Source organism: Anolis carolinensis, chromosome 6, assembly GCF_035594765.1.
Source record: "Anolis carolinensis isolate JA03-04 chromosome 6, rAnoCar3.1.pri, whole genome shotgun sequence".
Taxonomy (NCBI): Eukaryota; Metazoa; Chordata; class Lepidosauria; order Squamata; family Dactyloidae; genus Anolis; species Anolis carolinensis.
Genome location: NC_085846.1, coordinates 17,565,557 through 17,593,450, shown reverse-complemented (window position 1 = coordinate 17,593,450; position 27,894 = coordinate 17,565,557). Strand labels below are relative to the sequence as shown.

General features: G+C 42.2%; 2 protein-coding genes across 4 annotated transcripts in view; both read left to right on the top strand.

Moving 5' to 3' along the window:
* The first annotated feature begins 184 nt into the window (after window positions 1-184).
* On the top strand, window positions 185-24,968 carry cd37 (CD37 molecule). 3 transcript variants are annotated; one of them, XM_062984210.1, is made up of 9 exons: window positions 185-344; window positions 6,733-6,807; window positions 6,970-7,042; window positions 8,578-8,702; window positions 10,486-10,560; window positions 15,261-15,365; window positions 16,034-16,222; window positions 17,806-17,889; window positions 21,209-21,439. In XM_062984210.1, the coding sequence occupies exons 2-9, from the start codon at window positions 6,742-6,744 to the stop codon at window positions 21,314-21,316; spliced, it is 825 nt and encodes a 274-aa protein (XP_062840280.1). In that variant the 5' UTR covers window positions 185-344; window positions 6,733-6,741; the 3' UTR covers window positions 21,317-21,439. The 3 variants fall into 3 exon arrangements, with proteins under 3 accessions (XP_062840280.1, XP_062840282.1, XP_062840281.1); XM_062984212.1 differs by lacking the exon at window positions 21,209-21,439 and adding an exon at window positions 22,964-24,968 and having other exon boundaries at window positions 187-344; XM_062984211.1 differs by lacking the exon at window positions 185-344 and adding an exon at window positions 6,090-6,237.
* A 2,358-nt stretch (window positions 24,969-27,326) lies between these two features.
* Window positions 27,327-27,894, top strand: part of dkkl1 (dickkopf like acrosomal protein 1) — a 36,851-nt gene continuing 36,283 nt past the window's right edge. The window contains exon 1 of the mRNA XM_003226181.4: window positions 27,327-27,500. The gene's annotated coding sequence lies outside the window, so the exon portion shown is untranslated. The remainder of the gene's footprint in view (window positions 27,501-27,894) is intronic.

Below are 27,894 nucleotides of genomic sequence, written 5' to 3'. Positions count from 1 at the left end.
AGAGAGAGAGAGAGAGAGAAAGAGGCAGGCTGGAAAGTTAGAAACCCAAACGGTGGGCGGGGCTTTGGCAGCAATTAATTATTAATATCCTCGCCCCGCCTCCTTTTCTTCTCCTCCTTCCAGCGACCAATCAGGAGCGAGAGGCGGCCAGGCAGGAGGCGGAGGGGAGGGGGCCCTTTGGGTGAAGAAGTTTGGAAACTTTGTACTGTCGAGAGAAAAAGAAAAGAGGGAGTGAGAGAGAGAGAGAGAGAGAGTGAGTGGGGGGTGAGTTGGACTGGAAGAGCTGAGACTACTTGAGAAGCCAGATAGGAAAAAGGAGTCTTGCTTGGGAGAGGATCTGCAAGGTAAGCTCTTGAGATCTGGTGCTGGGAAAGCTTTGGAGATGAGCAGTAGAAGGTTCAATGGGGGAGAAGATGGGGTGATTTTGGGGAAGGGGTGAGATGGATTGGGGGAGCTTTGCTGACCCTATATTTTCCCCAGTTCCCCTTCCCCATGATCACATTGTGGGTTACAATGGAATTTACTCAACCCAAAAAGAAGATCTTATGCTGGGAAGATCTGGAGAAGAGGACTAAAGAGAGTAGAAGGTTAAAAGATGGGGGTGATTTTGGAGAAGGGGATAGACTGGCTTCCTGCTCCAGATATGTCCAAATTCCTTTCCCAGTGATCACATTGTGAAGTACTAGAGGATTTACTCAACCCAAAAAGGAGATCTGATGTTGAGAAGCTCTGAAGAAGAGGAATAAGAAGAGTTAAAGGATGGGGGAGAAGATGAGTGTTATTTGGGGGAAGGGATTTAGACTGACTTCCTGATCCAGATATCTCCAAATTCTCTTCCCCATGATCACATTGAGGGTTACAAGGGAATTTACTCAAACCAATTGAATCCAAGCCTGTGTGGTAGATGGAGACACAAGAGCGGGGTAGACTTGGCTAGAAGTGTGTTGAGCAACAAAGTTTTGGGGCAGTGAGGCTGGATCTACACTGTCCTATATCCCAGGATCCGATCCCAGATTATCTGCTTTAAACTGGATTATATGAGTCTCCACTTACTGATAATCCGGGATCAGATCCTGGGATACAGGGGCAGTGTAGATCCAACCTGATCTGTGTTAGCATGGTTCCCGAGAAGTGATGTCTGCCAAATAGGGGAATCCTTACTTACATACTTGTCCAAATATGATGGTGATAGACTGTAGAGCCCTATTCTTGACCCACATCTTCTTCCACAGTGAGGACATCGGTTTCCAGGTGGAAGGGGAATCAGGATGGAGTATTCTTGGTGTGGCTTGAAGCTCAACGAGTCGGATTATGGATATTTTTTTTTGGAGGGGGGGGGGAGAATGTGTTGGAGGATGAAATTCACATTGGGACACTGGGAGTTTTGGAAGTTGGAAAACCAGAGGGGGAGATGTGGGCTATAGATGGTCAGAAGAGCTGTCTTTGGGGTTGGATATGGGGGGAGATGGACAACACAGACACTGTATGAGAACAGTAGAGACCAAGGCTGGATCTACTCAGCCATATAATCCAGTACCTCAATCTAGATTGTCTGCTTTCAACTGGATTATATGACTCTACACTGCCATATAATCCAGTTGTTTCTCAATCCAGATTGTCTTCTTTGAACTGGATTATATGAGTCTATATTGCCATATAATCCAGTTCAAAGTAGATAATCTGGATCCAGAAACTCGATTATATGGCAGTGTAGATGGGGCCTAAGGAACCAAAGTGTCTTAATTTGCCCACCCGTGTCCAGGCAAGCAAAAGTGAATTTGGAAATGTTACTCTTTGGGATGATTATTTCCACAGTCCTCCAGAACAGTATTGTTCCTGTCAATGCTGGTTGAAAGATTAGGCCTCTCGGGCCCCTTCCACACTGACATTTAAAATCCATATTATCTGTTTTGAACTGGATTATATGGCTGTGTAGACTCATATAATCAAGTTCAAAGCAGATAATGTGGATTACCAATTTTGATCATCTGGATTATATGGCAGTGTTGAAGGGGCCTCAGACTCCCCACAAAATCCCATTTTCCCAGACCCTTTCTACACTGCCATGTAAAATCCAGATTATCTACTTTGAACTGGATTATATGGCCCTGTAGACCCATATAATCCAGTTCAAAGCAGATAATGTGCATTATCTGATTTGATAATCTGGATTATATGGCAGTGTAGAAAGGGGTCCCAGATTCTTTAGGTGTCCTTGGGTGCCCTCACACTGTAGAATTATTGCAGTTCGATCCCACTTGTGGCTGTGGCTCAGTACTGTGAGAACATGGTAGTTATAGTTGGTGAGGCATCGGCACTCTTTGGCAGAGAAGGCTAAAGACCTTTTAAAACTACAACTCCCAGTGTTCCATTGCATTGAGCCATGGCAGTTAAAGTAGTAGTCAAGCTGCATTCATTCCATAGTCTAGAAATGCTCTCCAAGTCTAAATTTGTACATACATAATTTAAAGACTGGGGAGTCTTTTCCTCAGGAGGCCTCATAGAGATGTTTTACGCAAATAGGTCAGCAAAATTGTCCAGGAGGAACACCTGTGTGGATGAAAATCTATGTGTATTTGCAGTACAAGAGGATAAATATCGCTTGGCAATCGGCATGACGGAGAGCACCCTTGTGTGCGCACAATCCGAGAAGCCGTTGTGCAACCCGAGAAGTTTCTCATGCGTTTAAATGTGTCACGGAGGGGGTTACATAAGTGGTACGGATTGCACACCCTGCTTTGTATGCATGGTGATGATGATCATGGCTCCAAACGTCTTGCCTGAATTAGGGCGTGAATTAAAACAAAAACCGGACAGTGCAGACATAAAAAAGCAATGCGGATAAAACCTAGATAGTGCTGAATGTTTGTGGAATGCCGGTGTAAAGTAAATTCTGTCAATGAAAATGTGCAAAGGAGTGACGTGTGCGCATATATCTAGAATTGACAGTATATATTTGCTTGTAAGGAAATATTGTGGGATGGAATAAGCGCAAAATTGCACCAACATGTGTGTTGTGGGGGATGTAAGTGGATGTGCGATAAATGCGGCATTAGCTCCAAAAATAATAAGGCAGATCACTAGCAGATGAGGATTGGTTTTGTAGGATCTCTTGGGCAAGATGGCAGCCTGTGAGACACATTACTGAAATTCTTTGCAAGCGGACCCCCGGAAATGAGCCCGCCTTTCTGAGAATCTGTGATGCATGGCAGCTTTGAAACTCACCGCTTCCTCTTCTGTTCAGAGATAAATGTCAGCTTGTCTTGTTGTCAGGGCTCCGTTTTGAAACTTCTTTTGCGGAGGCAGAAACCGATGATGTAGTTGGAGGAAAGTGCTTGGGGAAGTTACCTTTTGGGAACTATACCTTCCAGGGCTCAAAGATAAAACTGTGCAATTGGTGGCTAGTTTGGATAGCTATGAAAGGGGATGGATAAATTCATAGAGCTATGGACTATCAATGGCTTCTGATCAGTGTGGTGATAGGTCATCTCCAATATTTTCAGCAGTTGGGTTAAGAATATCGGTCAGTGAGAAAGTGAGCATCTATACTGTCAAACTGATGCAGTTTGAGACCACTTTAAACTGCCATGGCTCACTGCTTGTCGTTTTACAAGGTCTTCACCCTTCTTTGCTAAAGGAGGCCAAATTACACATTCATAGGATTGAACCATGTCAGTTATAGTGGTATCAAATTGCATTAATTCTATAGTGTAGATGCCCTCATAGAGCAGGCATGGGCAAACCTCGGCCCTCCAGGCGTTTTGGACTTCAACTCCTGCAATTCCTAATAGCCGGTAGGCTGTTAGGAGTTGTGGGAGTTGAAGTCCAAAACGCCTGGAGGGCCGAAGTTTGCCCATGCCTGTCATAGAGGGAGAGGGATTTGTGGTGTGCTGTTTAGCGTCTCATAGGCAACAAGTTGGCCTTGTGTATTTTAAATAGATGGCTGACTAGATAAGTTTTTGATCCAAACGTGCATGGTCTTTTTCAATGCTTTTAAAGTACATTGTGTATGTAGCAGTGTCATATTTCTTTTCCTTAACTGGTGTGTGTGTGTGGAAAGAAAACAAGACAAAAAAATGTGGTGGAAAAACATAGGATGTGCAGCTGTGTCGTATTTCTTTCCTTATTGTTTGTCTTTTGTGTGTGTGGAAAGAAAACAAGACAGAAGATTTGGTGGAAAAATATAGGAGTGGAACATGATGACATCCGCTAGATCTGGGGTTCTCAAACTTCGGTTCAACAAGTGTTTTAAACTTCAGTTTCCAGGAGCCCTGGCTTGTTTGGCCAATGGTGAGGGGTTCTGGAATCTGATTTCCAAAACACATTGACTGACTAAAGGTTGAAAACCAATAGACCACTTGTGAAACCTACTAAACATAGAACCATAGAATAATAGAGTTGGAAGAGACCTCATGGGCCATCCAGTCCAACCCCTTGCCAAGAAGCAGGCAAGGAAACAAGGAAGGGTAATGACATAAGAGACTCATCCCTGTAGTCTACCACATTTTAAAATACGCAATAGGATAGTTCTTGGCATATCTTCGTATTAGATGCTTTTGCTTTGACACTTGGCTCAGAACGGTTAGAGAACTGGTATGACATTTTGGGACTTAGCTTCAAATCATCCTTGAGCCATACAACTTCGTGGTTCACTTTTGGCCAGTTGCTGTCACTTGATTTTACCTACCTAACAGAGAATAATATTGGAAGGACGAGGAGAACCATGTTTTGTAAAAAGTAACGAACATATACACAGGAAGAGACAACAAGCCACTGTTGTTTTCATGCTGTGATTCTTGCAGTCAGATAGACACTGTGTAGTTTAATGGAGGGGTGTGTGTGTGTGTGTGTGTGGTTGTGTACAATGAATAGAGTCATCAACTGATAAGGAAACTGAGCAGCTTTGGGCCCTTCATCTCAGCATAATGTGTAGCAGCCAGAAAATGATGTTTCCCACAACAAAGCCTGAAAGATCATCTTATTGATGGCCATACATCACATGTGTCAAATTCAAGGCCCGTGGGCCAAATCTGCCCCTTCATGTCATTTTATGTGGCCCTCCAAATGCTGGACTACAACTCCTGTATTCCTCATTGTTAGATATCATGATCAGAGCCGATGGAAGTTGGGATACAGTGACATCTGGAAGGCTGTGGTTTGTTCTGTTTAGTCATGATAATGGGGTTTCAATTTCGATACGAGACTTGGAGATATGGTGTCTGGAGTTAAATTCTCCTTTAACATTTTTCCAACCTCAGAGACACAAGTGCTGTTGGGTTGAAATTCTCATTATCCCCAGTCCGCATGGTGGATAATAAAAAGTGATGGGAGTTGTTATTCAGTAATATTTGGTGACCTAGACTGGGTATAAATAAACTAAAAAGCTCTGACCACTAAGTAAAAAATATATATAGTTGTATCCACAGATCTTCTGCCCATGGATTCAATGGCCCTTTGAAGGCAACCATAAGGTTGATGTAGGCCTCAGTGAAAATGAGCTTGACACCCCTGCCCTATGTGGACAGTGAACTGGTTCAAATTGAACCTGATCCAGCTGTCCAAAGTTCCCCAAAAGTACAAAGCCATTTTCACCCAAGGTAACCCACAATACCTTGACACCCAGGACACCAACTCAAAATGAATCTAGGTTTTCATGCCCATGTAGGCTTACTGTTAGTTGTAATTATTTCTTAGTTTTTTTTTTCCTCCAGTGAACTTAAGTGATCCCTGAGAAAAAAGCAGAAAAAGGTCTGTCAAGCTGAGACTGACCCAAAATCTTCAGTGACCAGCCACTATGTAACAAAAATTATAGTTGGCCCTATCTATCCATGGATTCTCCATCCGTGGATTCAACAGCCCTTTGAAGGCAATCATTAGGCTGATGTGGCTCTCGATGAAAATGAGTTTGAGATAAATCAACATGTGATTTGATGGTACACTCAATCTTGAGTCAGGAGACATGAGGAAAGAGTCTTTCGTTTTCTATTTACTCTTTGCCATTTCCCTGTTTGTCATTGGACTGGAACCGTGAGTCCAAAGATGAGAGACCTTGTTTCTCCAGCAACCATGTGGGCCATGATTGTGACCTCACCCTCTGAGACATCTGCATAAAAATAGAGATCTATGACCCATCTGTTTAGGAGGCCTTTTTAAAAATGCTGTGTATATTCATAAGTCTAGAAAGTTTAGTGAAAATTTCAACCCAAAAAACTTGGGTTGACTCTTCCAAGGGTCAATGTAAGTACTGTTCCATAACTTATCGAAATGGGAACCATCCCCTTCTCTGAGTAGAGTGACAAAAAGCAAGAACTTAGTGTATTTCTGGGAGAACCTAAAAGAAAAGTGCTGAGAGAGTAGAGCAGGGGGAATCCATGCATTGTTTAGGTTCTCCCAGGATAGACTAAGCTCTTACATCTCTGAGTGGCGAAAGGCCTTTAGAACGCCTAGGTGGTAAAGTAGCAGCTGTGGTTGACTTTCTTAGGCAGCACTGGCACTTTCCACTTTCTGTGGAATGACCTCGACTTACCATATTCAGATCCATAATGTTGACCCCAAATCTGCTCTTGAGGTTGACTTCCCTGTATACATGAGTATATGTCATGCAATGGTTGGGTAGGAGATTTTCATGGAAGTACAATGAGTGGATGGCAGTAGGTCCCAGGTATAATAGACTGAACACAATTTGCAGATTATGCTTCTTTATAGTGAACTTTCTTCTTTCCCTTCTTATAGGAAGCCACCATGTCCCACAAAGGATGCCTTAGCGTCATAAAGTACTTCCTCTTCATCTTCAACCTCTTCTTTTTTGTGAGTAATAGCTGGGCGCAGGCCTAATGCTAGGCTAGATGGATGCATTGGTATAATTCCCTCGCTTATGGGAGGGTGTCAAAAGATGAAAGAAAGGTTTCATCAATATCTTATAATGTATGTTTTTAAAAAAATCTCCTTTATCTCTGCCATCCTCTCCAGATGCTTGGAAGTCTTCTCTTCAGCTTTGGCTTATGGATCCTTTTTGACCGAAACAATTTTGCTTCTGTTCTTGGTGAGTCCAGAGGGTTCTCTTAATCCCGTCAAACATATTTCTCTTTACCTCAAAATCCTAATGTTTCTAAGATGTTAATAAAACTACACTCTTGCCCTTTTAGCCCACCGGGTAAACCTGGGGGAAACAAACAAGCAAACAAAAGTTATTTGAAAGCATATTTCAAATTTTTCACTTCCCAGTCTGTCGTCATGTCTGCTCCTGCATCTTATCCTTTTAAGCCCTGAAATAATGTGGCAGTTCTTGTGGAAGATTTCAGATACTTTTTGGGGGTTGATTTGTCTGCCCATTTAATTTAATTAGAGAGTGTTCTGCCATGATTATTGATACCTTGCTGAGTACTTCTGCCACGAAGCTACAGAAGCCCTCTATTTCGGCCTAGAACTGTTTTATCTCCTTGTTTTTAACATGTGATGTATGTATTGATTGTATGACTGCTTTTCATGTTTGATTTTACAATGTGTAATTTGTCACTGTTTTTATTATTGTTGTGAGCCGCCCCGGGTCCCCTCGGGGAGATGGGGCGGGATATAAGAATAAAATTATTATTATTATTATTATTATTATTATTATTATTATTATTATTATTATTATACTTTGGAAAGGATTGAAATTTTTTTGGTGGGGGGGGGGGCACAACTCCCAGACATGGGCACCCTACTTCTGGGAGTTATAATCAAGAAACTAACTTTTCCAAGTTCTGAGAAATCTCTCTACGGTAGTCAAAGGAGTTTTGGAAAATGGAAATCTCCATCACCTTTTGGAGATTTTATGATCTTTGGAAATGCATGACTTGTTAGAGTCACAACCTTTTAGAAAAATGGCATTCATGCAAGGCAATTAGATTCATCAGCTGTTAAACTGATGTACCTAGACATGCCTTTAAACTGTTGGGGACAAAGATATGCCAATGCACAAACACATACACATATAGCAGAGTTGCAGAAGTGTTCCTTTTAATTGCCCAAAAAACATCTACTCTCCCTTAAGATATATTTGCCTTTAAATCATGCTCTCAAGAGACAAAAATAAGTAGACTTCTTTAGAAATAACATAGTTGGTTTACTCACAAACTTCATATATTCAGCATACAGGTACACTGCTTATAAGTCCAGTTACAGATAGGATTTGAAGTAGATTCTCTATGTAGTAACACAGGGCATCTTTCTTAGAATCAACAGTTCATAATCGAAAACATCTCTCTGTTCTGAGAGTGTAATAGAGTCTCGGCCTAGTCTGAAAGTCCAATGGATTTGGAGATCTAAAATGGAGTCTGAGCCCTGAACAAGCCCAGATCTGATCACATGGTCTGCAGCCCCTCCCACAACAAAGAGTGAAAAACCGCAAACCAATATACACATATACAATACAGTAAGCAAGCTGAATTATATACATAACAAATAACTAGTGGCAGCTTGAAGAAGGTTACTATTTCCAATAAGGAGACCATCTTCTAAATAATATTCTCTACATTTGCAATCTTTGTTTCTGTTTTAAGATGGTCTGGATTGATTTGTCTGCTTCTCCTTCCCCAGGGTCATCATATTATGCCCTAAAAGTCTGGTCCTATATCTTCTGTGGTGTTGGCATCCTCACAATGTTGATGGGTTTCCTTGGATGTCTAGGTTCCCTCAAGGAGATCAAGTGCATGCTGGGATTTGTAAGTATAATTTGGGGAGCCGGGTTCTTGGAGCTTACTAAGACCCAATTGAATTTAGAACAAGGAATCCTGGGAGCTATGTTTCCTCTGTAAAAAGAAAAATCTCTGGATAAGAATTATTTGAAAAGTGAAATAGAAACTGCCAATATTGCTACGCAGTCCTATAAATCTATGGCTTATGAATTCATTGGGAATATTGTATGCCATTCTGTTCACGTATATTTTCTTTGGCCCTTCAATTACACTTTGTAACAAAATTTGAAAAGAAAATTATGTCCTGGCTTGAAAGTGTTATTTCCTGTTTAATTGTGTAGTGCTTACTTTGAAAGTCATTGTTATACCTCAAAAACTTCGTTTTTGTGGCTGCCACAAACTAGGCTGACTTGGTTGAGACTCTATGAGATATTCATTGCAAAACTATAGCAAAATGTGCTGCATCCAGAAAAACAAAGCTTTTGCAGTTTAATAAACGTCCTCCAGGTTTTTATGATAGAACCAATTAGGAAATAACATTTATAACCCAGGAACAAAAAATCGTGTTTCATAGTCTTATGGGGTTCCTGTAATCCTACACAAGGACTAGGGATGATGGGAGTTGTAGACCAAAGTATCTTGAAGACCACTGCTGCTTGCCCTTGACTTAAGAAAAGGCTATTGTAGACATGATGTGAGAGAAGGGAACCAAAATAATTTTGGAGGGGTTTGGAAGAATGGCTATATTTATTGAGAGATGGAGAGAAGACTCAAATGACGCAGCACTCACATGGCATACTCTTTCTCCTGTACTAAATGATTTGTATATGTGGGTTTAGGCTTTTCATTTTTCTAGTCTTCCCTTACTGTATTTACATCTCTGTACCATACTAACTGCATGCACCTCAACATTGCAAAATGTTTTGTTGCTTTGTTGGGAAAAATCCCCAAAGCAGAACTGGATTAATATATAACAAAAGCTCTGCTGGATCAGACCAAAGGCCTATGTAATTCAGCATTCTGTGGCTTGTGAAAAGTGCAAAAGCAGGAAACTAGAAAGCAGTTGTAAATACTCCTGTTCTGAGTCACTGAATGCATTTTCCTGTATGAATTTGTCCAGTCCTTTTTAAAAGTTGTACAAATTAGGAATAATCACTATATCCTCTGGAAGTAAATCCCACAGTTTTTCCATAGTAAATTCTATACAAATGTCCTGTGTTGAAGGACAACTTCCTTTTGTCAGCACTGGATCATCCAACATTCAATTACAATAAATGGCTCTGAATTTTTAGCATTGTGAGAGGGACAAATATATATATTCCTATTTACTTTTCTCATATTATGTATGAAAGTTATTGTTTTTCCATGGCTTGCTTTTGCCTAATACAGGTATCTAGTTTGAAGACATCTGGCAAACCTGAAAGATTAGTCATTGCTGGAGATTATTTTAGAATTCAGATGAACCTCAGAGATATCTTGTTCCTTTAAAAAAAAACAGAATCTCTCTCGGTTTCTTCTGTAGTTCCTTTTTGTATATGTACTTAGTGACATGCATTGTGACTTCTAGATCTCTCAGTGCTGCTATTTTATTGCTCCTTGAAAGCCTTCTCTGGCATTTTTGGCATATATATTGTGTGGTTGTGTGTATTATCCATATTTATGCAAAACATGTACGCATGCATACACGTGCATTTACATATTTAGATACAATTAAAGGCGATAGTAAAACATTAAAGCTGGAATGAAAGTGATTGAAGCATTGTAGAATCCCAGTTGCTTAATTTTGCTCTTCTCTTTTGTTTGTCAACAGTACTTTGCCTTCCTGCTCCTCCTTTTTATTGCTCAGATCACCATCGGGATCCTGATATATGTACAGCAAAACTCGGTGAGTTTGTATCACAAGTTCGGGGAGAAAGTATGTGTGTGACCTTGGTGTTTGTGTCTGATGGAAAGTTTACTGCTAAGTACTTTTTTCCACTCTGACAAATGAAAACATTCATGTACATTCTCTCCTTTCCCGAGTTCATCATTTTACATCTTTCAGATGGCAGATTGTATTGCTAAACACCAAAAGATAATGTGACGCTTATTCTGTCAGCTTCCTGACAGAATATATTGCCCCTACTTTATTTTTCAAATCCTGCCCTTCTCACAGTGTGGGACCCAAAATGGTTGACTACAGAGAGAGACTGCAAGGGAATATGGCTATTAATTAATTTATTTATTGTGTCAGAGGCAAATTGAGAATATAGCTATAATGTATATTTTAAAAAACTACAAATAAAGTTAAAAACTTGGCATTATGCTAAATTTCCTTTGACCAGAAGCTGGCCACTTCAAGTGCCTCTGGTGTCGCTGTGAGAAGGTCCTCCATTGTGCATGTGGCAGGGCTCAGACTGCATAGTAGTAAGTGGTCTGTGGTTTGCTCTTCTCCACACTCACATGTCATGGACTCCACTTTGTGGCCCCATTTCTTAAGGTTGGCTTTGCATCTCGGCTGCCAGAGCACAGTCTGTTCAGCGCCTTCCAAGTCGCCCAGTCTTCTGTGTGCCCAGGAGGGAATTTCTCATCTGGTTTGTGCCACTGATTGAGGTTCCGGGTTTTAGCCTGCCACTTTTGGACTCTTACTTGCTGAGGTATTCCTGCGAGTATCTCTGTAGATCTTAGGAAGCTGTTTCTTGATTTAAGGTGTTGGCGTGCTGGCTGATATCCGAACAGGGGATGGGGCGGAGATGTCAATGCCTTGGTCTTTTCATTGCTGCTGCTATTTCCCGGCAGATATCAGATGGTGCTCTGCCGGCTAAACTAAACAGTATAATTTCTCCAGCGGTGTTGGGCGTAGACATCCTGTGATAATGCAGCATGTCTCATTAAGAGCCACAGCTACTGTTTTAATGTGCTGAGATGTGTTCTTGTGCATTCAGTAGCAGAGTGGCAAAGCGCAAGGGCAGGTATCTTCACTTTACCTGGTTGTGATTCCCAAGTTGTGCCAGTCAGCTTTCATATGATATTATTTCTAGCACCGACTTTTTGCTTGATAGTTAAACAGTGATTCTTGAATATGGCTAAAATTAAATATAAATGTAATAGTTTAATTTTTAAAATTACTTTTTATTATCAGATCAAAACAGGACTAAATCAAGAACGGTTTAAAGACATTTAAAAGAGGAAATAAATAGAGTCAGATCATGTATATACATTAAAAAACCTTCCACAACATCCAGTTAATAGTTAAGGTAAAGGTAAAGGTAAAGGTTTTCCCCTGACATTAAGTCTAATCGTGTCTGACTCTGGAGGTTGGTGCTCATCTCCATTTCTAAGCTGAAGAGCCGGCGTTGTCTGTAGACATCTCCAAGGTCATTTGGCCAGCATGAGTGCATGGAGCACCGTTACCTGCCTGCAGAAGCGATACCTATTGAACTACTCACATTTGCCTGTTTTCGAACTGCTAGATTGGCAGAAGCTTGGACCTAATGATTAAAAACCTATTTAAATAAAAGGGGTAGTAGGGAGGAGAGAGTAGATCAACATAGTCTTGCATGAGAGCTGACACAAAAAAGCCTTATCTCATGTTCTCAGCAAACATGAGATCTTCCTGTGACAGCAATAGAACTGAGAGAAAGCCTTTTCTCCAAGCGAGAACATTTTGCCCTCCCCCATTGCCTTGGTTTGCAGAGTTTGTGCACCATTTTTGAAGGTTCCTTTCTGCAATAGGATTTTCATGTTAGAAGGAAAATGTTCTCACCTCATTCACTTCCTGCGTGGTGATTTCTGTGAGATAGGAAGCCTCTGACGGAGAGGAAAATATTCAGAATATGTGCTCCTCCACTTTTTGTGTGTGATTCCATTCTGCTGCTTGACAAGGCAGGAGGAGAGAGAAACTGGGACCTTTTTTAAAACAGCTGAAACAACAGGAAGGCAGAGGAGTAGCTGGGGCTCTTCCTTCCAAATCAGAACCGTTAGAGGGTCCACAGTAACTTATAACATCAATTGAGCATTTAGAGATGCAGTTCAGACATCCAAAAATGGGCAGACAGGGTTGCCAAGGGAATATAAATATGGCAAATATGAGAACTCTTATGCCCCTTATTTAACATGAGGGGCGTTGTTACCATATGCCAAAGTTTGCCCATGCCTGGTCTAGTGTTTATGGCATTAAATGTTTGCCAATGTTTGTTGTTAACCGCCCAGAGTCCCTTCGGGGAGATAGGGCGGGATATAAATAAAGTTATATTATATAATCAGGAATAGAGAAATAAATTATTTTAAAAATTATTTTGAAAAAGTTGTTTTTAAAGGAAAGCTTCAGAAACAATCCTGTGCAGCTACAGTGAACCCATGAGCTTCATTTTCCCTGCTCCTGGTGTAGACCAAACCCCAGTTTCTGCCCTGCTGGCTTAAGGAACTGGGTGGGGAAAGTATGCCCCAGGCACATGGAACTGGAGGGATTGTTCAGTCCAGGTGATCTCTTGTTGAGGCCAGGTGAGTCTGCAGCCTCCTTTTCTTTTTTGCGTGTGACTCACTGCTGGGAGAGGAATCAGGGATGAAACTTATGATAGGTGTGTCTCCCTCCAGAAATGGGTGTGAGGTTTATTTTGGCTGGAGGGACATGGGGCTCTTAGCCTTCCCTGTTCCTCTGGCCCAGCCTTCCTTACCCCTTTCCATGCTTCAGACAGGTTTTAGATTTGTATTAAACATTTCTGCCCAGGGCGCCCAGTATATTGATGCAGCAAATCATTTATTGTGAGAACTATTTTAACAAAAAAGCAATCCACAACGGCCGTCCTCCCTGAATGAAGCTTTGATTGTCCAAAAAAAACAAAACCCTAGGTGTGGAGCATGGGATCCAATTTCTTTGGATTATGTCTGTATATCAATGTGCTTTCGAATTCATAGGGTGTTTTAGGCATTTTGCTAATTCTTTCTTCTGAAACAGAGCCTACAGCACCTGGTATTCACAGCTAGCCTCCTATTCATGTACTAACTGGTGGCCCTTCCACACCTCACCTATACCCCAGGATCTAATCCCAGATATCTAGCAGGGGAGGCTCATATAATCCAGTTTAAAGCAGATAATCTGAGATCAGATCCTGGGATATAGGGCTAGTGTAGAAGGAGTGGCACAGCAGGTTAAAGCGTTGAGCTACTGAACTTGCTGATCAAAAAGTTGACAGCTTGCATTTGGGGAGCGGGGTAAGCTCCCGCAGTTAGCCCCAGCTTCTGCCAAACTAGCAGTTCGAAAGCATGCAAATGTGAGTAGGTAATGCTCTGGTAGGAAGGTAACGGCTCTCCATGCAGTCATGTCGGCCACATGACCTTGGAAGTGTCTACGGACATTGCCGGCTCTTTGGCTTAGAAATGGAGTCGGACACGAGTAGACTTAATGTCAGGGGAAAACCTTTACTTTCACTCGAAGGGCCCTGGGGCTTATGGTGCTTAGTATTCAAGATCAGATGAGATCTGGTTCCTTTGGGGTATGTAGGCATGTAGTTTCCCAAGAAACTCTCATTGGTATGACCCGTGGCCTTAATGGTTGGTATTTTGTGGAGTTATTCTCCAAAAATGTACCTTTTCTGAGCACTACCTAAGAGTTCCATTTGATACTGAGATAAGCAAAGTTCAGCCCATGGACTGCATGGAGCTTCAAGGCAATTTTGCGACCCACTGGGAGCCCAATTTTGGGTGGATGTGGGGACATTTTCACCCTTTTTCTCCCCACTCAAGACTTGGTGGTCATCTCCTCTTGGATTTAAAAGTCCAGGGCTTAAAAGAATTGCTCTCAGAAGGCCTTGCAGTGCAACCCACCCCCCATAAACCAGTTTTTTCCCCTGACAGCAAAGATGGGATAATTGTGACTCTCAATTTGGTACAACAACAGCCCCCCTCTGGCTTAACCAGCAGGTCTGGGAGGGATCATGGAGCTGCAGTGCAGGAACATCTGGAGGGTACCATGTTCCTGTCCCTTTATTTTAGCTTTAAATTGCTCCAAAATGAGAGGTGTAGTTGTGTGACTGCGACAAAAGTCAGTTAAGTAGCACCCTTTACAGCCTGAAGGGAGGGTTGGAGAGATGTGGTTTTGTGATTGGTTATCAGTGCTATACAGAGCCATCTCCTCTTGGAAAGAGGCAACATGGTTTGAAATGAAACTAATTTGGAAGCTCATGCCGTGAATATGGATCCAGGGCAGACTTGCTACTCAAGATTGTTATTAATCATTTTCACTCCTATTTTAAGGAATTGGTGGAGAGCGGGCATTGTAAGGTTTAATTGCAGGTGCTTCCTTTGTTCAAACAAGGAATCAAAAGAGCTCTACAGTTTAACTTTTTTTAAAAAACAACAATTCTTAACATTCCTCAGCAGCATGGCATAGCCGTTGGCTACATAGATGTTTACCATTTTAGCTGAGGGATTATTGGAGTTGTAATCCAGAAAAGTAACTTTCAATCATGTTTTTCTAGTCATGCCAGCCCAGGAAGATAGCATGGGAAACTGGAATTTGGCATGATGATTACAGGAACGTAATCATGCTTACGTTTGTAATTGTGGGAGATTCTCCTGTAACTTTCCCCTTCTGTTCCTGTGCAGCTCAAGAAAACTGTTGGAGAATATGTAAATGGCATAATCGAAACTTATGGAGCAAAAAGTTCCTACTCTGATCATGAAGAGAGCTGGGATTTTGTGCAAAAGCAGGTAAAAATCTTCTGAAAGTCACCCATTATCAGCAGTGTTTTTAATGAGGTTGGATCCACCCTTCTGCTAAGCAAGATCCAACCCATTATCATTACATGGAAGACACCTATAACTATGAAACTCGTATAACTGTGGTTTCACTTACCTGTCCCCGGGGGGAAATAGTCTCTGTGCAGGAATTTGTTAGATCCTCCAAGCAATTCTATGGCACACCCTCCGTGGAAGTTATCATGGAGTTGTTTTGGAGGATCTAGGAAATTCCTAGCAAGGGATACCTCTAGGTCCTCCAACACAACTATATGGTATGCTGGGACCGGAAACGAGATGATTCAATGGTGTTCAGTCGAATTTGTGGTTTCATGGAATCACGGTCTGGCTGGGAACATATCCACTGCCGATATGGAAGTCTTACTGTATTTGTATATATAAACGTCCTGCCTTCTGCAGTGGGACCTATTTGGAGATCTCCCATCCACATACCAACATGACTAAGACCTGCATCATTGGTCTCCCAGACATATCTTTGTTCTTTTCTCTATAGTAGCTCTCATTCTCTCTCATGAGAAGCCTTGTACAAGGAGCAGCTCTGACACCTCTCAGACAGGACAATGTCCTCTCTGCTTCTCCACCTGCTCCTCCTCATTGTGTCCTCTTTTTCAATATTCTAGTTCCAGTGTTGTGGATGGACCTCTTATAGCGACTGGAGGAAGAACCCGAGAGTCCACAACTCCTCCGACCTCTTCCCCTGTTCCTGTTACAATGCTTCTCAGTCTAGTCCTCTGGAGATTAATCAGACGGCAAACGTGGAGCCTGAAGGCTTCTGCAAAACTTTGGGCGAGTGGCCAGTCTACAAGGAGGTGAGAAGTGGAGCGGGGAGGCGTATGGCATCCAGTTCTCATATCTCCTTACGTTGATGTTTTATGGCTGAGGGGGAGCATGACAGAGGTTTGGAAACGGCTTTGTGGATGGAAAGTAGTGGATGTTCTTGTTTTCTCTGCAAAAAAAGTAGTGGTGGGGAGGGGGAAAGAGGATGAGGAGGAAAGCATGGCAGAAGGACACATCCACACACTCTTGAGCTAAAGATGGCCAATTCAATTAATTGCTAAGATATTCAATGTAGGCTGGGGGGAAAAAAACAGATTTTGGAATTCACTGCCACATGATATAGTAATCTGTATTCATTAGGTGGCTTTAAAATATTTAGAGGGAAAACTAGTGTGCTGTTTCTTAAATTGTGGGTCCCAACCTCAGATGGCGTCCCCTTAGCTCAATATTGGGGGTTGCAAAAAAAATTGGCAAAAGTAAAAAGTTCCTGAAATCTACCTAGACATCACATGAATCTGTTAGCAGCAACATGCAGTGTTTACAGTGGACTCTGCAAAAGGCTTCAGCTGTACTACAAGAAAAAAAGGACAAAACAAAAAAAGGAAATTTGGCTTTTTTAGCTAACCTTGCAATAATTATCAGTAAATGTTTGCTTTTATACCCTATTCATTTATTTATTTACTGTATTCATACCCTGCTTTCTCTCACCTCAAGGGGGACTCAAAGCGGCTTACAACATGGCAATATTCAATGTCGCATATACAATCAGATAAAAAGCAATACGTCATATACAGAAATGCAATAAAAACATACAAACAACCATAAAACTAATTAAAAGCCATGATACCAAATCCAAGTGCCATCATTTTCGTTGATACAGTTTTGCCAATTTTCTATTGTAACACCCAACGTCTATCCAAATGCCTGAGCCCATAACCAGGTTTTTACTCTTTTTCTAAAAATGAGGAAGGAGGGGGCCAGTCTGATATCCCTGGGGAGGGAGTTTTATAGCCAGGGGGCCACCACTGAGAAAGTTCTGTCTCTCGTCCCCACCAGCCATGCTTGCGATGGGGGTGGGACCGAGAGCAGGGCCTCCCTTGCATATCTTGGCTCTCTACCCGGTTTGTAGAGAGAGATACGTTCAGACAAGTAAGTTCGACTGGAGCCATTTAGAGCTTTATAGGCTAAAGCCAGCACTTTGAATTGTGCCCGGCAGCGGACCGGCAGACAGTAGAGCTGACATAACAGGGGAGTTGTATGCTCCCTGAACGTTGCTCTGGTGTGCAACCTGGCTGCTGCTTGTTGGACCACTTGGAGTTTCCAAACAGTCTTCAAAGGCAGCCCCACATAGAGTGTATTGCAGTAGTCTATTTGATATGTAACGAGAGCATGGACCACCGTGGCCAAGACTGACTTTTATATACCTATACACCTGAGCTCACGTAGAAATTTCTTTGCTGCAAAGAGGTCATGAGTGGAAAAAGTTGAAGTTCTGGACTAGAGGACTAAATAAAGGATAGGACTAGCAGAAGCTAGTGGGTGTACTGGGCTTATATGTTCCAGACTGTCTGTCGTTGTAGCCCAGAATTTACAACCAGTTTTTGTCCCATTGCAGGGCTGCATGCGTAGTGTTGAAGTCTGGGTGACCAATAATATCATCACAGTTGTGGGGATCTGCCTTGGCATTGCCCTTCTCGAGGTAAGAGATCTTGACTAGCAAAGCATCTAAGTTGGTGAGGTTGCAGGTCCACATCTGGGCCTGCAGCTGGACTCTGAACTTGGAAGAATTCCTTTTTCAGACCACAAATTCCAATGTGGCTGAGGATTCAAAGTCCAGTCCTGCAACTGAAAGTGAAAAGTCACATATCTCTTTCCCCTGACAGTAAAAATAACAACCCCAAATTCAATAGCAAAGGAAGTGCTGCATGTGCTACACCAAAGTTCTGGTGTCTTGTCTCATCCTCTAGGAGAAATACAGAAACTTCATAAGCCTGCAGTTCTTTTCTCTTCATTAATCCACAGTAATGTTTTTCTTATGAAGAATTATAAGCTGCACTGAGGAAAGTGTTGTTTCTTGCTGAAGTATCTACATAACCAAAAGTGTTTTAGTATCAAACAAGAGGACAAATGTGACAATTCTGCAGCACAAAGGAAGGTGCCCTGAGAAGGTGCCCATGAAAGGGACGTGTCAGTTGTATAGCTCTAATCTTATTTATTTACAGTATTTATATTCCGCCCTTCTCACCCCGAAGGGGACTCAGGGCGGATCACATTATACACACATAGGGCAAACATTCAGTGCCCATAATCACATTGAACCGAGACAGAGACAATAGACAGACAGACACAGAGGCAATTTAACCTTCTCCTGAGGGGTTGTTCGATTTTGGCCACAGGGGGAGCAGCTGCTTCATCATCCACTCTGATGGCACTTCCTCATTCCAATGTTGTAAATTAGTTAAACTTGCCTCCCCACTTTTATAAGTGGTACCTTATTTCCTACTTGATAGATGCAACTATCTTTTGGGTTGCTAGGTCAGCAACGAGCAGGGGCTATATTTTATTTTTAATTGATGGGTGCTCACGCCGCCACGGGCTGGCCTCAAACTCATGACCTCATGATCAGAGTGATTTATTGCAGCAGCTGTTTATCAGCCTGCGCCACAGCCCGGCCCCACAATGCTGTTGTTTGACTGCAGAATTATGTGTATGTATGAACATGTGAAAGAAATGGAATCTGCAGTTTCCTCTCCCCATCCTAAACTTTCATTGTAGTTCCTCCAGCTGCTGTGTATGTTAATGATCAGTGCCATAGAGCACAGGGACTTGCATAGTGGTGGCTCCCAGGAGATCCTCTACTTCTCTAGCAGGTGGAACATATGAGTGAATTTGTATACATGCATGGGTGTGTAGTAGGCCCTCCACTTTTGTGAGAATTAGGTGGGAAGTGGGGGGAAAAAAACCACAAATGAAAAAACTTGTTTTGTTTTAGGCCGCGAGAACAGTTTGCTTGGAATTTCTAGGTCTTCCAAGGTTGCCCTGTTTGGTAGAAGGGCACATCTGGACTGACCGCTTAAGTCAGTTACAAACTGGTATTGAACAAAGCGATATTCACTGTACAGGTGATTACATAGGAAATCCTAGAACCAGTTAGCGACACAGATGGTGGTTACATAAATCACAGGGTGCTGGTGTGCATTAAGGGATTTATTTTGCACACTTTCATGGCCATTCATTGTCTAGCACAGTGGTCCTCAATCTGTGGGTCCCCAAGTGTTTTGGCCTACAATTCCCAGAAATCCAAGCCAGTTTACCAGCTGTTAGGATTTCTGGGAGTTGGAGACCAAAACATCTGGGGACCCACAGGTTGAGAACCACTGGGCTAGCAGCTACAGCTCAAACCTAGCTTTTATTTGCACTAAATCGTCAGTGTAAATGAGGTTCTAGAGAGAACATATCAAATCTGTGAATAATCACATTCACAAAAGTTAAACTCACAAATATGGAGGGCCGATTGTGTTCTGCTTTCTGACATTCCTTTTTATATGCATTTTTGCCTCCTAGCTTAGTTGGCGAGATGCATTATTCCATGCGTCATTTTTTTTGTGGGTTGCATTTGCATGGCTTGCGTGTGCCTCAGCTTATGTGTGCTTTGGATGTCCACCAGTGCTTCTTATAGATGGGCAATTCTCTGCAAATAAACATACCTTTCCAAACTCGTGCTCTCCAAATGGGTTGTACTACCAGTTCCAATATCCCCAGCCAGCATGGGCTACATATACAGACTTTAACTTTTATTGTTGTATTGTAGAATAATCCCTAATTGCTCAGGCTGGAAAGTATAGATCAGTCATGGCCAAACTTTGGCCCTCCCAGTGTTTTGGACTCCAACTCTCACCATTCCTAACAGCCTCAGGCCCCTTCCTTTTCCCCCTCAGCCATTTAAGCCTGAGGCTGTTAGGAATGGTGAGAGTTGGAGTCCAAAACACTGGGAGGGCCAAAGTTTGCTAACCAGAAGGTCAGCGGTTTGAATTTGAGATGGAGTGAGCTCCCGCTGTTAGCTCCAGCTTTTGCCAACCTAGCAGTTCAAAAACATGTAGATGTGAGTAGATCAATAGGTACAGCTCCGGCAGGAAAGTGACGGCACTCCATGCAGTCATGCCGGCCACATGACCTTGGAGGTGTTTATGGACAATGCTGGCTCTTCGGCTTAGAAATGGAGATGAGCACCAACCCCTAGAGTCGGAGTCAACTAGACTTAATGTCAAGGGGAAACCTTTATCTTTTACTATCAGAAATTATGCTCACCAATGTTAGCATGTGCATGTCTTATGCTTCTCCCACATACAGCCAACCCTCCACATTCGCTGGGGTTAGGGGTGCAGGATCCCCCATAAAATGGAAAAACTATGCATTAAAATATTATTTTACTTCTGGTTTCCCAACACAACTCTGTGGTCAAGCACTGCCAGAAGAGGACCATAGAATCGTACAGAAGGACCAGGAAATCTTAGCAAAGTATTCTCTAATAATCTCCAGGTCTTCCAGTGGTTGAGTTCAAACCTGAGTCACACTAGAAGACTTAAAGATACTTAGGCCCCTTCCACACAGCTGAATAAAATCTCACATTATCCTCTTTGAACTGGGATATATGACAACGTGGACTCAGATATTCCAGTTCAAAGCAGATATTGTGGGTTATTCTGGGTTATATGGCTGTGTGGAAGGGCCCTTAGGGAGACTGTATTAATCCAGCTTGCAAATAATCAGATCCCTAAAAGTGAAACCCAGAAATGTGGAGGGATGACTATATTACTAACTGCTTTGTTTACCTTTTAATTGCCATTTTTCAATCCCTCCTTGCTGCACAGGGATTTCTACCTGGAGTACTGGCAAGGTAATGACGCCAAGGGAAGTGGGAGGGCTGTGCTTTCTGCAAAATAGAGACTTGGCTGTTGCCAATCTGTCTCTTTCTTATCAACAACACCTGCTCTTTCCCCCTATTATTCTGCTTGCAGGTAAAGGGCTTCTGTCTGTCTTGCTTGGTGCTGCTTGGTGAAGGGACCTTTGGTGCCCCCAAGGGGCGAGGAGAGGGAGTGCACTTGGCATCTAAGCCCTGGGTCTAATTGTTCTGCAGTAAACTGAGCAGCCAAGAGGGAGGAACGCCAGCTAGTAGCTAGAAACTGAGGACATAACAAGGATCAATAAAGAATGTTAAAACACCGAAATGCAGCAGGTTCTTCAAACTTCACAGTGATGAGTGAGTGATTATTTCTAGGAGTGAGAAAAAGGTAGAACCGTTATGCTTTGAATTAGTTCTGAAAAGATAGATCCCCATGGGTTGCTGTGAGTTTTCCAGGCTGTATGGCCATGATCCAGACGTTTCACCCACATTTATGACAGACATCCTCAGAGGTTGTGAGGTCTGTTGGAAACTAGGCAAGTGGGGTTGATATATCTGTGGAGTGTTCAGGGTGGGAGAAAGAACTCTTGTCTGTTGGAGGCAAGTATGAAAGTTGCAATTGGCCAGCTTGGTTAGCAATAAATGGCCTTGCAGCTTCAAAGCCTGGCTGCTTTCTGCCTGGGGGAATCCTTTGTTGGGTGGTGTTAACTGGCCCTGATTGTTTCTTGTCTGGAATCATGAAAGGGAACAAAATCTGACTACCAGTATTAAAAAACTCTAAAATCAGAACAGTAAATAAAGAACAACCAGGGCTATAGCCGGGGGGGGGGGGGGGGGGGTTAAGGGTTCAAACCCCGCCCCCAAATTTTCAGGTTTAAAAAAAAAACCTGATTTACTCATGAATTTTAATTGATTAACCAAATCCCCATGAGTGTCCACTGAAGTTTATCTGTCTTGAGTTTCCACTGAAGTTTATTGATGGAGCTTGATTTCTACATTATTTTGCGTTATGGAACTACTATTCATGATTCGCTAAAAAGAAAAAGAAATTCAACCCCCCCCCCCCCCCCCCCCCGAATTTTTTTTATGGCTATGGCTCTGAGAACAACACTCAGATAACAGGGGAATTCCTGACAAGAAACAATCAGGGCCAGCTAGCACCTCCCAAAGAAAGATTCTCCCAGGCAGGAACCAGCCAGGCTTTGAAGCTGTAGGGCCATTCAATGCTAATCAAGCTGGCCAATTGCAACATTCACACTTGTCTCAGGCAGACAAAGTTCTTCCTCCCACCCTGGACATTCCACAGATACATCAACCCCACTTGCCTAGTTTCCAACAGACCCCACAACCTCTAAGGATGCCTGCCATAGATGTGGGCGAAATGTCAGGAGAGAATGCTTCAGGAACATGGCCATACAGCCCGGAAAACTCACAGCAATCCTGTGATTCCGGCCATGAAAGCCTTCGACAATACATAGATCCCCTTCTTTCAAAGAGGTATATTGTCTCGTCCTAAGCTCTTCTGTGCCTCTTTTCTTTTTTATCTACATTATTTTAAGCAGACTTCCTCAATGTTTTGGATAACAGCTCCCATTCACTCAACCCATTGGGGCTAGTGGTTAGGAATTATGGCAGTTTTTGTCCAAAATATCTGTAAGTTTGCTGATTAGGGAAGGCTGAATTAAAGATGCAAAACCAGGGCTCACAACTAGCAGCATTTCTAGATTCCAGGGATCATGATTGGTACCAGAAATGGTCGGTGGTGTCTTGTTTCACTTTGGATCCTTTCCTTTTTGGATCCCCAGCATGCCTTTTTTAAAACCAGGATGGCAACGTGATGTCCTTTAACAAGATCTCTCTCTTCCTACAGCTCTGCCTCATGACCCTGTCGATGTTTCTGTGTAGGACCATTGCCCCCAACTATGACAAGCTCGCCCGTTATTCCTAGGAGGTGACTCACCAGTCCCCAAAGTCGGAAACTATTCCCTCTAATGAAGCCATTCCACTTCAGGAGATTTAAAACAGTGTTTTGCATGGTGCCTTGGGAGGTTCCCTACTTAACTTTTTTTTTAACTCATACCTTGGTAAATGAAACTTAACCTTCAGGAGAGCAACCGGCACCAGCAAAGAAATGGAAAGTATTCCGCTTCATGCAGTGATATGGATGATTTGGTTCTTAGACCACTTCCAAAAACTACAAGCATACTGCCATTTGCCTTGAGAAAAGATGTAACCTATCTCCAAAGTAAGATGCCATTCCTATGTTTTTATATCACTTGAATTCTTAATATTTGACTCTGGAAACTGTTTTGTAGGAAATTACCTGCACAGAGTTAGACTCTGAAGGGTCTCAAAAGATAAAATATAAACGAACTGTACAGTACAACTCCCACATCCATTGGGATACATTCCCAGACTTCACATGGATATGTAAAACCGAAATAATAGCAAATCCTATTGAAATGAAGGATTTCTGTCCCTAGAATACTATAGTTGTGCTGGAGGACCTAGAAAATGCCTAGAGAGGACACATTTTGTCAGATATGGCTCAATGAGACTAGATATTGCTCTGCAGATACGGGGTTTGTACTGTATTTTCCAGTTTTTATTGTTTACCTCATTATTAAATTCCCTAAATGGGATGAAACAGATATACATGCTAGAACAGGCATTGGCAAACTTTGGGCCTCCAGGTGTTTTGGACTCCAACTCCCACAATTCCTAACAGCCGGTAGGCTGTTAGGAATTGTGGGAGTTGGAGTCCAAAACACCTGGAGGGCTAAAGTTTGCCAATGCCTGGGCTAGAAAACTTTGTTCTTACCTGAAAAAATTAATCTGTAATTAAAATTTATTGTGCAAATGTTCAATTGAATTAACTATAGCAATGAATCTAGTAGAGTAGTGACATTTTGGATGTCGAATTGTATTTTTGAGCAATGCCTTTTGGGTGCACCTGGTTGAAACACTGCAATGTGTCCAGACCAGGCATTAATACGACATTATTGTGTCCAGAATTTGGAAAAATTGCTTTTTCAGACTATAACTCCCAGAATCTCCCTGCCAATATGTGTCATGCTAGTTGCGAAATTCTGAGAGTGCAAAAAGCATCTTTCCCCAATTTTGGTTTTAACCCACTTCAGTGTTCATCTTGTATTGCTGCCTCAAAGTCACTGTGATAGGCTCGCATGCTGCAAAAGCTTTATTTAATAGGGTTGGATTTCCTTCTAGATTCCTGAAAACCAATTTTAATCAAGTACCAGTCCTATACTCTGAACCCCATATAATTCCCATAGCTTGAAAATACTTTGTCCCCACAATGATAGCTCTTCATGGACACAAAAATTCCTTTGGGTACTTCTGCAAAAAGGCTTCTTCATCTATATTGCCCGCAGAAGCGTCAATAACCAGATTCTCAGCGTTTGTGTGGGATTCTTAAAACTGACCGAAAGTAAAGGACAAAGCCTTTGCTTATATTGGACATGTATGCACTGGTGCTGCTTTCTCATTGTTTCAATGGAGTTATGTCTATTGGTAATCGTACAAATTAGTTATGTTCACTTCGAGGACAAGGTAATCAGTTGTCATGGATTTATATTATATCCCGCATGTCTCATCTTGCAGAACGATGGATGGGGAAGTCTATTTTTAACCTTTGCTGTATGTTTGTATTTATGTATATATATCCACGTGGTTGTTTGATACAGTAGAACGGGGAAGGAAAACATGCCAAGAAGAGGAAGTAAGTGGAATGAGGCCCACATACGATTTCACGTACCTCCTCAACATGTTGCCTTTTGTTCTTAAGATATTTGGGGTTGTTTTCTAAGTCTCCCATTTTGTAAATAAGTAATAAAAAGAACCCTAGAATCCAACAACGTGTCTTTTTTTATTCATTGTACTTGGGAAATATGGGAAATAAAGCCCTAATGCAATGGTTGCTACAAAGGATAGTTAACCCAATATTGGGTGATTTCAGAGTTCAGAAACTTTGTAAGAACACCGCTTATCCTGAGCTTGTATGCTGGCTCTCATTTCAAGAGAGGAAGTGTGCCATTATTATTATTATTATTATTATTATTATTATTATTATTATTATTATTATTATTATTATTATTTAATTATATTCTATACACATAATAAAAGTAAAAATATGCATGTGTGTATGTGGCTGGAGTGTTCACTTACACAGAACAAGCTCCTGCCTCCACAAACAGTTATGAACCAAGATCCCTGCCAGTGTCCTCCGTAAACACCATTCTGCCCACAACCCAAGTAAAGCCTTTCATACGGGGACAATTTCATCCTAGATTTTCTATTTTTCCTCCACCACAGACATCCCAGTGTTTCTGACTCTCTTAATTGGTGTGTATTTGCATGAACCCACCCACTGCATCTCCCATAACCCTTTGCTAGCAAACAGAGGAATGGATTAGCAGCTGAACATACTAGAGAGGTTTGGGAAGAATTCACCATGATTTATAGGAGTTGTAGGTACAGTAGAGTCTCGCTTATCCAACATAAATGGGTCGGCAGAACATTGGATAAGCGAAAATGTTGGATAATAAGGAGGGATTAAAGAAAAGCCTATTAAACATCAAATTATGTTATGCTTTTACAAATTAAGCATCAAAACATCATGTTTTGCAACAAGTCTGCCACTTGTTTGGGAGTGTAGCTGCACTTATGTTGTTAATGAGCGTGTTGGCCTGCTGCACGTTGCTGCCTAGAGAAACAGCTGCGGATCCAGGAGGCAGACTGCGTTGGATCATACAGAACATTAGATAAGCAAAGGTTGGATAAGTGACTCTACTGTACTAGGATGTATAGTTCACCTGCATTCTAAGAGCACTCTGAACTCCACCAATGATGGACCTGGAACTAACTTGGCACACAGAACCCCCATGACCCAATAAAAATTGCTGGTGATCTTTGGAGGGATTTTATAGGAGTTGTAGTTCACCTACATCCAGAGCACACTATGAACCCAAACAATGATGGTTCTGGACCAAACTAGGCATGCATATCTGATATGCCCAAATTCGAATACTGGTAGGTTTTGAGGGGAATTGGCCTGGACATTTTGGAGTTGTAGGTACTGGGATGTATAGTTCACCTGCAATCAATAAGCACTCTGAACTCCACCATGATGGACCTGGAGCTAACTTGGCACACAGAGCTCCCATGACCACCAAAAATACTGGAGGTCTGTTGTGTGTTTTCCAGGCTGTGTGGCCATGTTTCCAGCCCGGAAAACACACAACAACCCTGTGATCCCGGCCATGAAAGCCTTCGACAACATACTGGAGGTCTTTGGGGAAAATTCACCTTGATTTGGGGGAGTTGTAGTTCATCTATATCCAGAGAGCACTGTGAACCCAAACACTGATTGATCTGGACCAAACTTGGCACAGATACCTCATATGCTGAAATTTGATTACTGGTGGGGTTTGAGGGAAACTGCACTTCCTTTCTGGGAGTTGTAGTTCACCCACAACCAGAGAAACTGTGACCTCCACTGATGATGGACCTGGAACAAACTTGGTGCATAGAACCCCCATGACTAACTCAGCCTATTGGAGGGGTTTGAGGGGACGGACTCACCATAGTGGGAGTTGTAGTTTACCCTACAGCCAGAGAGCACACTGAACCTCACTGATGATGCTTCTAGTGCAAACTTGCTCAACAACAAACTTTAAGTACTGATGGAGTTTTTTGGGCTTAATAACCTGGCATGATATGAGTTGTAGTTTACCCACAACCTTATGCATTTTGTACAATTAAAGAATTTACTTTTTCAAATAATCTGGGCAACGGCAGGTACCCAAGCTAGTAATAATAAATTTGTCTACAGTGCAAATAGCTAAACCAGCATCCACCCAAAACATCAAAGCCAAAGAGCCCAGGAAAGAAGCCAGGGCTTGATTTTTTTTCCTTCTACCTTTATAGGAGAAATACATCGAAGTGGGAACTACAGAGGTTTTAAAGGTCATTTAGAGGACTCTCAGCATTGTAACCTTTTCAAGACAAGGAGAAAGCCATCAGGCATCAAAGCTGAACCCAACATGGCAGATGTCATTGAGTGCATCTATACTGTAGAATTCATACAGTTTGATGCCGCTTTAACCATCATGGCCCAATGCTATGGGATTACTGGAAGCTAAATGGAGGCGTGGCTTTCAGTGCCCTTAGCCACACCTCCTTACCCCAGTGGGTGAGTCTGTTCTGATTGGTTGTTTTTGATTTGAGTCATAAAGGAAGCCTTCTGAGATCACTGGTTCTAGTCCATTGCACCTTAAGTGGTTCCAAGCAACTGCTACGTAGGCCAACATTAGTCTGCATTAGTGTTGAAAACCGATTGTATATGACGTTTTCATCCTTCCTGGTGCGTTGGAACCCCTACATAAGTGGTAAGTACAGAAATAATCTTTCGATTGGCCATTCGTTGGTTCTACTTTTTACCCATTTTCAAGTTCTCCCACCTAAGTTAAACTACTGGCTTGCCAAGACCCTTCATTATAGAGATATATCCATGTTGACTTTTGCCACAATCCAGCGTCCATCTCAGTTTTGCACCGCCCATCCAAATAAGTAGGGCCTAAAAGGCTGCATATATTACCTTTTTCATGCTAGAAGGAGCCCCTAAAGTAGGTAGGCATGGGCAAACTTGGGCCCTCCAGGTGTTTTGGACTTCAACTCCCACAATTCCTAACAGCCTACCGGCTGTTAGGAATTGTGGGAGTTGAAGTCCAAAACACCTGGAGGGCCCAAGTTTGCCCATGCCTGCTCTACACCCTGATAATG